Genomic DNA, 15,401 nt, shown 5'->3' with positions numbered 1-15,401 from the left:
AATTGTACTGCCTATATTATTCACTATGGTCATTAATATCCATATGTACCGTGTTATTTAATATTGACTTAAAATGTCAGCTTTCAGAGAAGTCAGTCCAATAGTTCTAATGTTGCAGCATCACCACAGTGCACATCTGCCTATCAAAACCCATTTTCTCTGCCTGTGGTTGTGTGTGACCAGTTTTGCTTTTAGTGCTGGTCAATAAGACACGACCACCCTGTGAAGGTCATTCAGTCTCGCCTCTCCACAACAACCAAAACTCCACAGCCAAACCACTGAAAAGCTGGCCACTGGCATTGTTCATCATCACTGTAGCACAATCTGATCATAGCTTTTTATGTCTCTGTGCTGTAAATGAAAAACAGTTCTGCCTCTGAGATATTTTTTTTCATGCAGTAGGTTTCTGTGTCACCAGATGTTGCTGTAAGGGGGGGCTGTAGTTCTCTCAGTACAGATTTGACAGAAATAGACAGGTGTTTGGTGTCACATGGACAAATTGATTGACAGACAGATAATAGATGCAAGTGACCCTCACAGCATAGGAGGTGGCCAAGGTCAAGATAAAAAAACTAAATTTTTAGCAGCCATATACAATATGTACTGTTTTACAAGGTTGTTTTTGTAGCTACAATTTCCCCAGTATTAACAATTGGAAGTAATCTTCCAAATGTTTCCTGTTCAGGAATGCACAGAACAAAGTCAGACAGGGATAGGCGGTCGGACAGGGGCCAATGGAGCAGATGTTAAAAGCTCTAAAAGCCTTATTGATTTTAGAGCTCTGGTCTTTTATCTTTACATAAACATGCATTATGCATAAACGCTTTGTATTGGCAGTCAACACTTAAAATATGAAGGAATTAGTTTTTACACGGTGTTCACATTAATGCAGCATGTGGCTTGCATTCAGTGCACACATTCCTGACACATTCATGCATGTGCAGGCAAACTGGATTAAAAACAAAACAAACAAAACAAAAAAAAGCAAACCTCTTCCTGTCTGGACAGACCTGACAGGAGGTCAGAGGGGAGAGGTTAGAGAAAGTGACCTGCATAAAGGCACACACAAATATACAAAGATGAACACACAAGCAGTTGGTCTGTTACCATGACAGTGCTATACTCCTACCAACCAACAGGGCGCTGTTATACAGGCAACAAAGATCTGTGCTGTCTCCTCGCCTCGCCTCCATGCCATTAATAGACACATTTTACTGCCGACACTCTTCATGAATGTTTGTGCTCTGTGCATAAAGATGAGGTACATTACCGTACCGTGCTTTAGATCGAGCCAGCAAATTACAGTTAGAGATGGGGTATCAGTAAAACACTAGGGGAAACTTCAGGAAAATAATACTAGGTGGTAAAAACTTTATGGTATCTAAAATTACACAGTGTGGCAACACTTTATTTCAAGCATTTATACATATTCAATAATGTTTACAATGCACTAAAATGTCAGTGTAAGCAGATATAAATATTTATCAATGTATTTAATCATAACGGAGGAGCATATTTTTTTAAACAGAAAATGACAATACACTAAAACAGTTATAAAATATTACTGTTATAAAATATTATAAATATTACTGCACATTCATAAATACTTAAAATGTTCTAGTGCTCTGCTTACAACTACAATGTGTCCTATATGTTACCTAATATTCTTACAAAAACTTTGGTAAATGACTTTGAAAAAAGTTTTAAACGTGCACTTTCTAAGTAACTGCACTGTACCATATTACTGAGCAGTAATAGAAATTGGAGATCCATTCAGAACCATCATCAGAGCATTAACAGTAAAGCAGCTGTACCTTTTTAAAATGAACTGGATAACATACAGTGTAAGGCATCACTCATAAATCAAAAACTCCTTTGAAAAGTGTGCATGAGTCATTCTGGCTGAACAGTTAGCTGCTACCTTTTGGTGACAGTACGATACCATGAGGACAAAGAATTGAAGATGTGTAAGAAAGCATCCATATTGTAGTGTAGCTAAAGAGCACGTGGGCTATAAAATAAAGTGGTATCTTCTTCTTGTAATAACAGTAATTACATTAATTAATGACATTTAATTACCTACCCTGTAAATAATTACGGAGAATATGCAAGTGTAGGAGCTAATGGCTGTTACACTTTGGTGACAATGCACTGAGATCAGGACAAAGAACTGAAAATGTGGCCAGAAGATCCCTTGTTGCAGCATAAGTGTGGGGTATGCGGGCTGTCAAATGAAGCGAGTACATGGCTTGTGCTCGGGTAGCACCTAAGGGCTGTTTATTTAAGGTGACAATATAGTATGACCAGGACAAAAAATAGAAAATGGGAAAAAACTCCCTTAAGTATAGGACTGTAAAATAAAGCTGCCTCTTGTTCAGCCCTTTTTCTGAATGTAAAGTTGTCACCGCCATACTGTTGTTGCGTGTTCCCTTACATGTGGGCAGATACCCACAAATTTTATTGATACCCTCTAGGTACAGATTATTTACATTGTCACCAGAAATGGCTGTTAGGATTACTTTTCCATCTCTTCCTGTCTCTCCCTGTTTATTTCTTCTCCTCTGTCTCATTTGCCTGCCCCTCAACAGGAAGACCTCCTTGTGCTCAGTGCAGAGGGAGGCCTCCTTTCACCTACAATGTTGTCACTGTCTGTCTCTCTCTCCTCTTCCTCATCTGATCTCAGCACAGTGAAAGAAATGTCTGTGTATTGGTGCTGCTCCACGACTTCCTCTGCCTTCCTCTCCCTTTCTATTTTTGTTCTTTTCCAGTTGCCATTTTTTCTCCCAAATATCTGTCACCTCCCCTTCCTCCTCTTCGCCTTCTCTCCGTCTCTCTCCCAACCCACATAAAACCCATACCATTGGTTGCCATGGGATTCAGTTGCCACGCAGCACTGAGGTTTTTTTCACGTTCCTCGTGTGTGCGTGTCTACCGTGGCGTGACGGAGTTAGGCTGCCATGTTAATTACGAAGAGTGAGAGATCTGTTGTGTTAGGATGCAAGGCTTAAAAATTAGCTGCTACCATCTGCTTGGGCCCAAAACACCTGACACATATACAATTGTATGCGCGCACACACACACTCGCACACTAAAGAAACACACATTCACACCCTTCTCCATCATCTGTAAGTACAGGCTTTATTTTGGTCTGTGGAGAAAGATAAGTCAGGGATGAAGATATATGATGTCACTGAGAAGAGGAGAAATAAATGAGAGGAGGGAGAGGAAGGCCAAAAAGAGAGCGGTATTGACCAGAGGCAGAAATCGATGAGCAGCTTGTCAGGATAAGGCAGTGGATTTGGCTGTCATGCCTTGCTATTAGACAGCCTGTCCATCTGAGTGCAGTTTTACAGAGTGAGACTTGGTTAAAAAATGGGAGTTTATTGGGTTCTTTGGCAGAGCTGACTTACTAACAGAAATGTACCAGGCTTTCATATCAGCAGATAATTGGAACGCTTGTGTTTGGTCAAGCAGAAGTCACTGAGTTTGCGAGATATCATGATGATGAGCTGGATGAGAGTCTCCTTTGTGAACTAGACCAACAAAGCATGTACTGTAGAGGAAACCCACCTACTGTACAGACTACTACACTGCTTTAGCAGCATATTGTTACATTAAAGCTGCTGTTTTTGTAGTAACTTGGATTTAATGACTATCTGTAATGTAAAAAGTGGCTCTCAAATCCAGAGGTTCCTCAGGTTTGCAGGTTTGTTGCAGTTTCTTCACTATAGGTCTTTGACTATAAAGTTTTGATTCTTCGTTACCTCTTTCAGTAACATAATAAACAGGCAACTGATTTCATTGTTAAAGCTGTAATAATACCATTGTACCATTTGGTGCCTAAAGAGCCAAACAGTCCTCTCATGAGTGAGTACTGGTGTTACATTTGTCAGGTGGCCAAATGAATGGTAACCGTGAACGGAAACTGTTGCTCTGTCTGCTGAGTGTGTAAAAAAATATCCATCCATCCATTTTCTAAACCGCTTAGTCCCAAACAGGGTCACGGAGCCAATCCGAGCGAAAGGCAGGGTACACCCTGGACAGGTCGCCAACCCATCGCAGGGCCAACACACAGACGAACAACCACTCACACACACAAGCACGCCTACGGGCAATTTAGAGACACCAATCAACCTATGCTGCAGGTCTGTGGGAGGAAGCCGGAGCACCCGGAGAGAACCCACGCAAGCACGGCGAGGACATGCAAACTCCGCACAGAGAGGCCACAGGGTGGCCGGGGCTCGAACCCAGAACCTGCTTGCTGTGAGGCAACAGCGCTAACCACTGCGCCACCGTGCTGCCCATAAAAAAATATGAAGTTATAAAATATAAAATGCATACCATAACCATAACTTGTTCATGTAAATGTTGAAAGTATTTGGTGTATAATGCTGATAGCATATCTTCACACATTCCTTTCAGCTGTAGTTTGATTAACAGTTTAAAGTTTTGTCAGTAAAAATCTAACTTTAATTTTACATCACATAAACATAACAGGGGAACAGTCTGGTCATAGTGTAGAAATTTTTATTTCTTTTTATATTAAATTTGTCTGGGTTGGGTCTTTTGGGGGACTGATGCCATTTTCTCCTGGCATAACTTCAAACTGCTCTCATTTCAGTTCATAAATGTCTTATTATTAGTAACCTTAAATATGAAAAACTGTGACATTTAAGCAGATCATCTCCATTAAACATCCTCTAAATGAGTGACTTTCTCTGTAATCACAATTTATTTTATTATTAGCTCTGTCAGAGAGGTTATGTTTTTACTGGTGGTTTGATTGTTGGTTGGTTTGTCACAGCATAACTCAAAAAGTAATGAATGGATTTGGATGAAATTGTTTTGGAGACGTAGCGTATGGTCCACAAAACAATGAATTAAATTCTGATTCTTGCTCCGAGGATTTTTTGAAAGGACTCTTCAGCATTGTGAGGTAGGACCAATTTCAGTATTTTAGTTTCTCTATTTCTGCTCTAACTGATTGAAATAATCACTTGAAACATATGACACAGGGATTATTTATTATTAGCAGGAAGTGTATCTGCTACTGTACCACCTGGCTGGTGGGCTCATCATGTTTCATAACTATACAGCAGCGTTGATAGACTTATGGATAGTTATACACACACAGGCAGATGAATATGCCTGCAGAGGCAAACATGCACAGCCACAGAAAATCTGTTTTACTGTACAGTTCAGCACTACTGCACCTTTCCCTGACTGTTTTAAAATTCTGGCCCTTTTGTCTTCTCTGGCTTTGTCTGCCTCTCTCTCAGCTTATTTTTAGACCCCTTTCTTTCTCAGCCTCCTTTTCTTTCTATCTGTTCATCTCACTCCTTAAGGAGTGCAAAGGAGAAGAGGAGGAGGACAAGTTCATAATGACAAAAGGTCTACTCATTGCACAATAATTGATAATGAATCAAGTGCACTGCAAAAAAAACAAAAAAACAAACAAACTTAAGTTTGCTATTAATGTGTTAACAAGCCAACTTCCTATACCAAGCTCTAGCATATTAATCTGAAAGTTTGTTTATGTTCCACTGTCTGGATTTACTAAACAATAGACTGGCAACATTAATACCACTGTGACATTTGAGCGGGGTTTTATCTGTTTTTGTAAATGTCACAGTTACTGTTGCTGTGCAAATTTCAACAATAAACCACATTGCTATGAAAAAATAATGAGGTGGTGTGTGACAGCATCATGATCGCCATGTTCTGAGTCTGCTCATGGCTGCTTTAGTTTAAGTTCTCAATCCCAATTTGTAGAGTTTCATTAAACACACTACACAGTTTAGGTTTTGTTTGTCATGTTGCTTAAAACCATAAGATGTGGTTGGTACGGCTTTACCAGGTACACAGTGTGGCACATGTTAGGAATTAAATCACAGTTTACATCTTTGTCTTAGCTGCATAGGGATATGCTGGTATGTATATGTTTCTTTATGTTTCTTTATGCTACAGCAGTGCACCTTTTGTTATTAGGGCCAGTCTAGCACAATGAACACTAAGTCAGGTTTCCCCATGGGGACATTTATACAGTAATATAGAACCAGCTGGCATTAAGCAAGAGAGATGGTGTTGAAATGTTCCAGTTAGCTACAAACAGTGCTGCGTTTGTAACAAAGACATGAACAAAGCCAGAGCACAACAAGGGCGTTCTGAGCCCTCTCAGTCTCATCCATTGTTGAACTCTGTCTTTGGGTGTTGGTAAACTGCTTAGGGGATGAACTGGCATCATGGAAGGTTAGGAATGTGTGACAAGAGAGGGGTAGAATTAACACACAGTGAGTTACCGGGTCCTAACCCTCCCTTACCTGAAACACAGATTAAAATGCCTAGATCCGGTTGCAGATTACATCATCAGAAGGACATCACAAGGCGTCTCAGATGCTCCCTGACCGACCATTCACGTTTGATTTTAACTGTGTGGAAGCTGTGCTAAACTGTCAGCACAGTTAAGGAACCACGACCAGCTAGTCCTTCATTGAGGTTAGGGACAGTTTGGCATTCATACGACGATACCAGACAAATTTATGGATGCATAGCCCAAACGTCCTTCTGTGACCACATGCCAGGCATCCTGATGCATTTAAGGTGGTTTTACACTTCTGCTTGCCCATATAATTAGATAACCCAAGATGCATTTCAGTGCGAGGTGCGAACAAGATGCAGGGCTACTTCAGTTGTTCCTAAACCCACCAGCCCAGCTCAACCAACTGCCAACAAGCTTTTTTTTTTTTTTTTACCTCCCTGTCAAACAGGTCAGTTTCTCCTTCATGTCTGCAGTTGGGTTAGGTCTTAATGCCCAATGCACTCACCTCTAGAAACTTAGCAATTATCAGTCCTTCACCTTCTTGACTTCTGAACGAGTTCCTCTTCTTGCTTCAGCTACACCCCTATTGTCCATTAACAACCTTTGGTCCTGTGCGCCATTATCATGATCAGATTTTAATTCTTTAGTGGGTCATTCACAGGGTGGACCTTTATGAAGTATTTCCATCTCTGGTGATTGTTAACTTTTTGCCTGTATAAAGAGAATGCAATTTAATCAGCCCCAGTCACCACTTCCGTGCCCAAGTATTTGGCCATACTTTGAGCTTGAGTTAAACACAACCACCAGCTCTGGCCCTGTTCCCCAGCTCCACCTCCAGTGCCGTCCCTCAGGCTCCAGCCTTAGTTCTCGCCCTCTTCCCCAGTGCACTCTTGACCAGTGCACCCACAGCAGATGGAGAGCACAGAAAACTGTGTCACCACCCGCCATGACTCGCCTAATCAGCCCTCCCCTTTTCTCTCTGTGACTTTCTCTTTCTATCCTCCCACTCCCTTTTTTCCTCACTTGCAGAATTTGGAGCATTAAATGTTGGTTTGTCTTTATTTTTAGAGCAGCTGCTAGCGTATATGTGTGTGTGTGTGTGTGTGTACAGTATTTGCATGTGTGTATCCTGTACACCAGACACTCATCCATGCTGGGTCGTGGGCAGTTTGATTGTGTTTGGGTGCATCACTGTGCACGTATTTGTGAGCGTGTCATGGCTCTTTTTTTCTTTCTCAAGTTAATCCTTTAAAGCTAGAGGTGTGGTTCTCTCTCTTTCTCTCACATTCTGTGCTCCCTCTCCTCTCTTTTCCCTCAGCGTGAGCGCAATATCATCACATGCGCTCTCGCGCCTCTCCTTCTCTCATCATTTTCTTGTGCAGTTTTTATTGCTGTGGCTGCTAGTCTGACGGAGTTCATTCTCTCAGCTTGCCATCTCTGCACATTGTTCTGATTTACTGTTGTTCCTGTGTGAGATGAGTTATTGTGGTGAGATGGGAGAGGCCGCCGAACTCAGGTGAGTCAAACATGGGCTAGAGGTTGTGAACTTTGTTTTTTTTTTTCAGGAGAAGACAGCTAACACCTGATACATGTGCACATATTAATTTAATGTAAACCTATGCAAACATCTATCACTTTTTTAGCATCTCTGCTTATGATTGTGAACCTGGGTGTATTTTGGTTTCAAAGTGGGTCATTGTAGCAAACAGCACCTCGGGCTATACCCTCAGCCTCACCTCTTTTTCTGTCGGTCATTTGACCCCGTTTTAACAAGGAAAAATCTGTGAGCTCGCTAGAGGTCAACAGGAGATTTGTTGTTTTTGTGATAGTGATAACTATGGTTTGTTGTTGTTGTGTTATTGGCTGTGGTAGATTTTCAGTCACTGCCAAACTGTTAATAGGTCTAGCCTGTATCCACAGGGCTCATAGCGGCTAATAGCCTTAGCAGATGCGTTAGCCCCCGTGCCCATATGGAAAAGATTAAACCTGCTAAATGGATACAAACACCCAATATTTTTCTTGCATAGCATTTGTGTTTCTGCGCACGTATTGATATGTGTTCATGTGTGTGAAAAGATGCTTGTTTTCCCAGCTTTGTCAGGCTGAAGGGAGGGACGGATTTGCTTTAATTCCCTCCCGAATTCAACACTTCCTCTCTTTTTCTTGCTGTCTTTTTCTCTCTGCCCACATGGGTAGATAATTGAAAAGGACAGCTCTCATGTGTGCAGGAAAATAAAAAGAGAACATGGCAACGAGTTCTCAGTATGAGTGAAATGAGGACAAATCAAGAACAGCAAGATGGAGACTCAACAGGACAGAGAAGATGAGAGGAGAGGTGTGAAAATAAAAACTGAATTTGAAAAGACAAGGGTGAAAATCAGATCAATGAAGGAAGTGTTTGTGAGCAAAAAGTCAAGCTAAAGTGAATTTATTGTGGAGATTATGAATATCCTCCCCTTATAGCACAGGAAGCTAAAAATAGTCTGAAGATCTTGTTACTTGGTTTCTATCATCACATAGCCATGAAGAACAGCCAAGGCTTAATGCAGGTTTGTACTTACATTAGAGATTCTTATTTTAAAACCATCAAAATGAGGATAAAATGATTTTGAAAGAGGTATGAAACATAGTAAAGGATAATAGAAAACAGGCAAAATGGGGTAAAAAAATAAAAAACGAGGACAGAAATCAGGAAAGAATAGATGTGCATGTTTCACCAGTGCAGCAGACAGAAGTTCTTACAAACCAAGAGGCTGAGGTGAGAGATCTGTAGCTATGAATGCAGATTGCTGAGCCATTTCAGGTCACTTGGCATTCTTCTCCCACACCAGAGTCTGACATAAAATCCGCACAATTCAAGCTCAAGGGTGGAGTTGACATGACCTTGAGATATTACAGCAGCAACAATAGGTTCTTAAGATGAGGAACATTTGAGTTAAGTTGCATTGTTTTTAAAATCATGTAAAGTTTTTGCCTTTGAGATCACATCAGGAAACTTCATTGTCTTGAATGTTACTTACTGTAGTTTTTAATGGTAAGTGGTAAATACGGACTATCTGGAGTGTTGGTGGGAATCTACCTGAAATACACTCAGATTATTATATAGTTTGATGTTTGGCCCTAGAGATGAATGTGTGGTGCACACTTTGCTGTCATATCAGAAACATAAAAGTACAGATGCAGAGCTGGCCAGTGGCACTGGTCTAGACTGATATGAGGAAATGCAAAGTGGGAACACAGCATGACAATGTGATAGTAGATCATATCGACTAGACTGCTCCACTTCATGCCTGGCTGCACCATGTTTAGATTAGCTTCCATGCGCACACCCACTTTTCCTGTCACGGTTACAGACAAACGTTGGCATGTCGGCATTTGGCTAATTCATGCTGTACAGATACAGAATAAAAGTACAGACGACTCACGCAATCATAAACACACATGGTCTCTTCGCCTGTTATTCCAGGGGCAGAGGGGGATTTTGATATTGTTATGTTAATCTTCCTCTCTTTTGTGTCTTGGAACCTATTCAGACACTCACACAGAGGCAAGTACACGTGCACAGACGTTTGTGTACAAATGCATGTATGCATCTTGATCTACTGTATGCAGTGCAGAACACCTTTGCTTACAAAAATAGAGAGGAAGGCAGTCAGTCATGCAGACAGTCTCCTCAAGGCTTAAATGTGGGTAGGTGGGAGCTGAAACAGCGGCAGAAGGGGCAGTGACACAGCGCTGTGATAAGCCTAGAGGAGGAGCATAATGCTGTGGGAGCTGTGTGTGCTTGTGTGTGTCTCCTGGTGTTAAGATGACGGTGCATATGTGTGTGTGCAGATTTGCGTGTGAGCGCAGCAGCACACTTGCATCTCCCGGGCTTCACACCCTTTCTGTGTAAGGCTAACACAATGTAATGTGTTTCCCCGCTAAATCCTATTTTGCAAAAAAAGGCTGGGAAGCAGAAGTTTAACTGTAGGATGTTTTCTTTGCTAGACTGACCTCCTCATTCAGCCACTGCACCAGCAGCATTGATTGTTTTTCCTTATTATTGCTGTTTTTCCTCCTGTATTTTCTCATAGCTGTAAAATTTATTTTTATTTTTTGGGGGGTGGGTGGGGATTAAGGCTTTTATTGAATTCATCTGATCTCACTGTTATTTGGTGTGTGTATGGTATGAATTGTATGTACTATATTTGTGGAAACATGCCTGCGTGTGCAGATGTTTTAGTATGTTTGAGCATGAAAATGTGTGTGTGTGTGTTCCATTAAACTGCATTTAGCTGTAGTCAAACCATGACTGAAGAAGTTCTGACAACTAAAGGAAGTCTGATTGCACCCTGCACTGACATTCTCAGTCACATGAGGACGAGCTTCTCTTTGCTTTTTCCTTACAATTTGAACAAATGCACAAGCATTATGGTCAAATGTGTGAGGCCAACCTTGTATATCAGTGTCTTTTCCATAGATCTAAATGTAGATGTCACTTTAGTGTTCCTAGTGAAACACTAGCAGGCTGAGCAGGCTTTGCGACTGAAGCCTTTTTCATTTTGATACATATTGTGTTCACGCTGTACAATCTGGCGCACCATAAAAACATTTAAACTCAAAGACCAGCTGTGGTGGTAGGGGACACCAGAAGTGCTCGTGTTTGTATTCTTTTCCCTCAGACAGACTTTTCCCAAATCATGAACATTACGCAACATCTCCTCCGTCTGTGACCATGAGTCACTAAGTTGCTGAAGACAAGTTTTGATTAAAGAAGTGTCAGTGATAGAACTGATCCTGGACCAGCAGGTTGGGTCACCTCTTCATCTAATCATATGATGAGAACAGCTTTCTCGTGCTCAGTTCACCTGTTACTGCGATAATGCACTAAATTCCCACACTGCACTGCACAGTAACACAGGGTCATTCAATCTCGTTATGCAAGACCACCACCAGCCCACACACCCACACTTAACACACACACTCAGACTCAGACTGTAATTATATTAGGATGGCTGTCTGTAATGCTTCACCCAGCCCAGAAGCAACCTGAAAGACCATATTAAATTAGAGGGTCAGAGGAAGGACAGGCCCTGTGTCTGTGTGTATACTAGTCTGTATCAAGCTAGCTGGAATCTCTTAACTATGTGACACATACACACACTCGCTGTTTCTTATTCTTCTCAGACACTGATGAGAAGCCATAGTTCATAGACTCTAGTCAGTAAGACCAGTGTGGAGGGTGGGACAGAGGAAGTGGCATTAAAAGAAACCCCTAATCTAGAGTGTTAGCTGAGGAGCACTGCATAAAAAAACGACCATGGATTGTGATTTGAACCAGAATTTCAGATAGATCTATGAACCCACCGATCCCTTTCTATTGTGTAGACCTGGTTTATCGTGCAGGCAGGTGTGTGTGTGCGCAAAGGACAGAGAGAAAAAGAAAAAGAGAGAGGAAGAATGACAGAAACAGTAGTGGCAGTGGGTGCCAGGCTGCTGGCTAAAGTCCTGGCTCTGCCTCAGCTGCCATTGTACACCAAGCTTTAAACATTCACACACACACTTAATCTTAATCTCATCAGAAAAGAGCATTATTGATGCAATATGTTTTCCTGCTCACTTACAGAATAGTATGCTTCAGAAGCCGCCTGCACATCACACTGTATACTGCTCTCATCTGATCGCTGCTGCTTCATGTAGCTGCTCTAACCCCAGGCGCTTCACAGGAGTACAGTCTGTACATTGCTTTTACTTAACCTCTTTATTTCAGTTGCCTCTGAATTTCCTATTTGTATAATGATTGAATGATATGCTTATGTGTCTTACATCTTTGTGAGCACTATTTAATGAGAGGCCCCTGTGGGTCGTATGAGAGGGAAGAGACAAACGACCATATGGGTTGTATAGGTTTGAGGACCTTTTGGCACTTTGGCTCATTCTGACTGTCCAACCCAAACCCTCTGCACTGTTATATCCAGGAAGGAACGCTGATGTTACAGGAACACGTACTGTAGCATGCTTTCTGTCTCTATCTGTTTCTCTGTGTCTCTGTTTGTCTGTCATACACACATATACATATTCATACACACTCCTTCACAACCTCATAAACCACAGCAGTGAATAAGGCCATCCTGTCCTGGGTCAGGCTTCAGTCTAAACACAAGTCCCCTGGTTTCTATCAGCTACGTCACATTCCTTTATTTTTTAATCCCACACTCTCATACACACACAAACCACTTGTTGCTTTCTGTATGTGTGTGAGAGAGGAAGTGAAAGGCGGAGAGAGAGTTTTGGAACACAGTAAGTGTCAGTCTCCTTATCCAGGTCACTCTATCAGCTGAAGTCTGCAGAGCCCAGAAACTGGGTCACTTTTCAGTGTTTGTGTTGTTTGTGTGTGTCAGCACACTATGCCTGTGTCTAATATGTTTTAATAACTATATATTGTCTTAGCCCAGAAATGAGTCTCCGAAGTGACATTAATTGCTGGTGTATAACTGAATAGCCTTTGTGTGTCTAAGTGCTTATTTTTTTTGTCTGTAATGTGTAAGGCAGTCTATCGCATCACAGTTGAAAGAACTGAAAATGTGGAGAAAATGTCCACACTGAACAAATGATAAAAAAAGTAACAGTAAAAGCAAAATAGTTAAAGTCACAGACAGATTCTGTAAATCCAATACCAGCAGCACATGCTCTCTCTGTTGCCCTTTCAAAACAGAGCCAGGAAGCACTGATACTAGCTAAACCAGGTAAATAAAGGTCTGATTAAACTTGAGGCTTTAGACGCCTCAACACAGCCCACAGTCCACCATTATCTATAACACTGACTTATCTATAACTTTTATTTTGCTGGTAGAGGACCCGAGGTTGAGGAACACAAACACCGCCCCATAGGAGTGAGAAGGGAATTTTATAGCCTACTATTCACACACCATGACTCACACACACACCATTTATATACATAACACTATAATGTATGATATTACTAGTACATATACAGTAATAATTAACAATAGAAAAAGAAGCTTTATTTTATTGTAACACGTACAATGAAATTCTGTTGGGAGCCGAGGGCCCTGGGCCGCTGTGTGCATATGCGCCGCCATCACGGGCAACTTGGGGGGGTTCAGTGTTTTGCCCAAGTACACTTCCACATGTGGACTGCAGGCACAGATTCAAACCTTCAAACTTCAGGATGGGAGATGTCTGCTCTACCCACCGCACCACTGTCAAACAACAATATTATATCACCCTAACTATAAGCTTTATCAAAAAGGAACGTCTTAAGTCTAATCTTAAAGGTAGAGAGGGTGTCCGCCTCCTGAACTGAGACTGGGAGTTGGTTCCATAGGAGAGGAGCTTGATAGCTAAAGGCTCTGCCTCCCATTCTGCTTCTGTGGACTCTAGGAACCACAAGTAAACCTGCACTCTGAGAGCGAAGTGCTCTGTTAGGATGATAAGGCTCTACAAGGTCTTTAAGATACGATGGAGCCTTTGTATGTTAGGAGAAGGATTTTAAATTCTATTCTGAATTTTACAGGGAGCCAGTGGAGAGAAGCTAATATGGGAGAGATATGATCTCCCTTGCTAGTTCCTATCAGGGAATTATTGGGACATCCTGATAGTAAAGAGTTACAGTAGTCCAGCCTGGAAGTAACAGATGCATCCAAAGTCATCAGTCATTTACTGCTTTATAGTTCAGGTGTAAGCCGTGAATGAGAACGAACTTGTGGTAGTCCTTTGTATTTGCTAGTAATGGAGTTATACATGTTGGAAATCTGTTAATGGAAATAACAATAATAATAATAAAAAGAAGAAGAAGAAGAATTTGATTTATAAAGCACATTTAAAACAACATCAGTTTTTTTTTTCCAGCTTAACAACTTTTTGATAGCTGTTCCATCTATTCCTTAAAATGTCAAAAGAAACCTCTAACTTGACTTTTTTTTATCTGTGTTTCGCTTATCCATTAATAAATTCCCACAGGTTTTTCTCTAAATCAACAAGCCTGCTGTTATAAATGGTAATGAGTAGTTACAAATTGGATTTAGGTTCAGATCTCAGAGAATAAATGGCCTAACCTGGAACCTAAAGGTTTATGTTAATAGTGATTCATGACGTAAATGATTTACTAACCATTAATAAGGCCATTATTTACGATGCATAGACCCTTTAAATGTTATGGTAATGATAAATCATATGGTGTTCTTTATCCGAAAACAGTACAATAACCTGTTTGTGCTGAATGTAGTGATACTGCGCTCTGGAGCTTTCCCTTCCACTACAAGTTAAAACTGACTCTGATTCACACTGAAAGCTTTGGCACAACACATTAGAGTCTCAGTTGTTCAGCCAATAAACTACGACTTGAATTGAACTGTACTGAGAGGGTAAAACAGAAAGAGGTACATTGTGTCCATTTAAAGTGGTCAGTTCAGTGATGACTAAGCCAAGATAATCTCCTGCTGTAACACACACTTACACGCTATCCCCACCTCTTGCTCTCCCCTCCTTGTCACTCTGAAGCTGCACATACATATGGCTTTACCGTAATTCGAGGCGGCGATGACTCACTGTATGTGTGTGTGTGGCAGCATCATACTCTCCTTCCCAAAATCCTCCATCTCTCTCCTTGTATGAGATGTGCTTTGCAAGCAACTCGTTAAGAAGAAGTGTGAGGGATGAGTGTGTCATGTTTTGCCAAAACTTCTGAGGCGCTGTTGAATACAGAACATCTGGATCAGGGAGGAACACTGCATGTGTGTGTGAGTGTGTGTGAAAGAGAGTGAGAGTGCCAAAAATATCAATCATATCCACATTTGGCAAGTACAAAACACAGCTGGACACGCATGTTCATGCAGTCTTAACACAGATTATATGGAGTGAGTACAGAGGTACACATATAGAAGATGTAATGATATTTTAATTGTTTAACATTTTGGAATACAAGCAAATAAAGTCAAATTACTGATTTAAAGAAACACACACACACACAGTGATAATGACAATCGTCCTAAACCTTCTAACAGTTAAAATAACAACCGTCCACATTTTCTCCCCTACATTTAATTGGTCTTTGCGCGTAGGTAAACCTTTCCTGCTG

General features: G+C 41.2%; 1 protein-coding gene across 4 annotated transcripts in view; it reads left to right on the top strand.

Annotated features, from left to right (window-relative positions):
• Positions 1 to 15,401, top strand: part of numbl (NUMB like endocytic adaptor protein) — a 49,507-nt gene that overhangs the window by 15,583 nt on the left and 18,523 nt on the right. The window contains exon 1 of one of the 4 annotated variants that reach the window (XM_020587271.1): positions 7,479 to 7,835. The exons of the other annotated variants lie outside the window; for them this stretch is intronic. Within the exon in view, the coding sequence (XP_020442927.1) occupies positions 7,795 to 7,835 (41 nt within the window). The 5' untranslated portion in view covers positions 7,479 to 7,794. Of the gene's footprint in view, positions 1 to 7,478; positions 7,836 to 15,401 lie in introns of those variants that run through there. 4 annotated transcript variants of the gene reach the window in all.

The sequence above is a fragment of the Monopterus albus genome, unplaced genomic scaffold (assembly GCF_001952655.1).
Source record: "Monopterus albus unplaced genomic scaffold, M_albus_1.0 scaffold8.1, whole genome shotgun sequence".
NCBI lineage: Eukaryota > Metazoa > Chordata > Actinopteri > Synbranchiformes > Synbranchidae > Monopterus > Monopterus albus.
The sequence above is the reverse complement of the archived record's forward strand: the minus strand, read 5'-3'. Positions and strand labels throughout refer to the sequence as shown.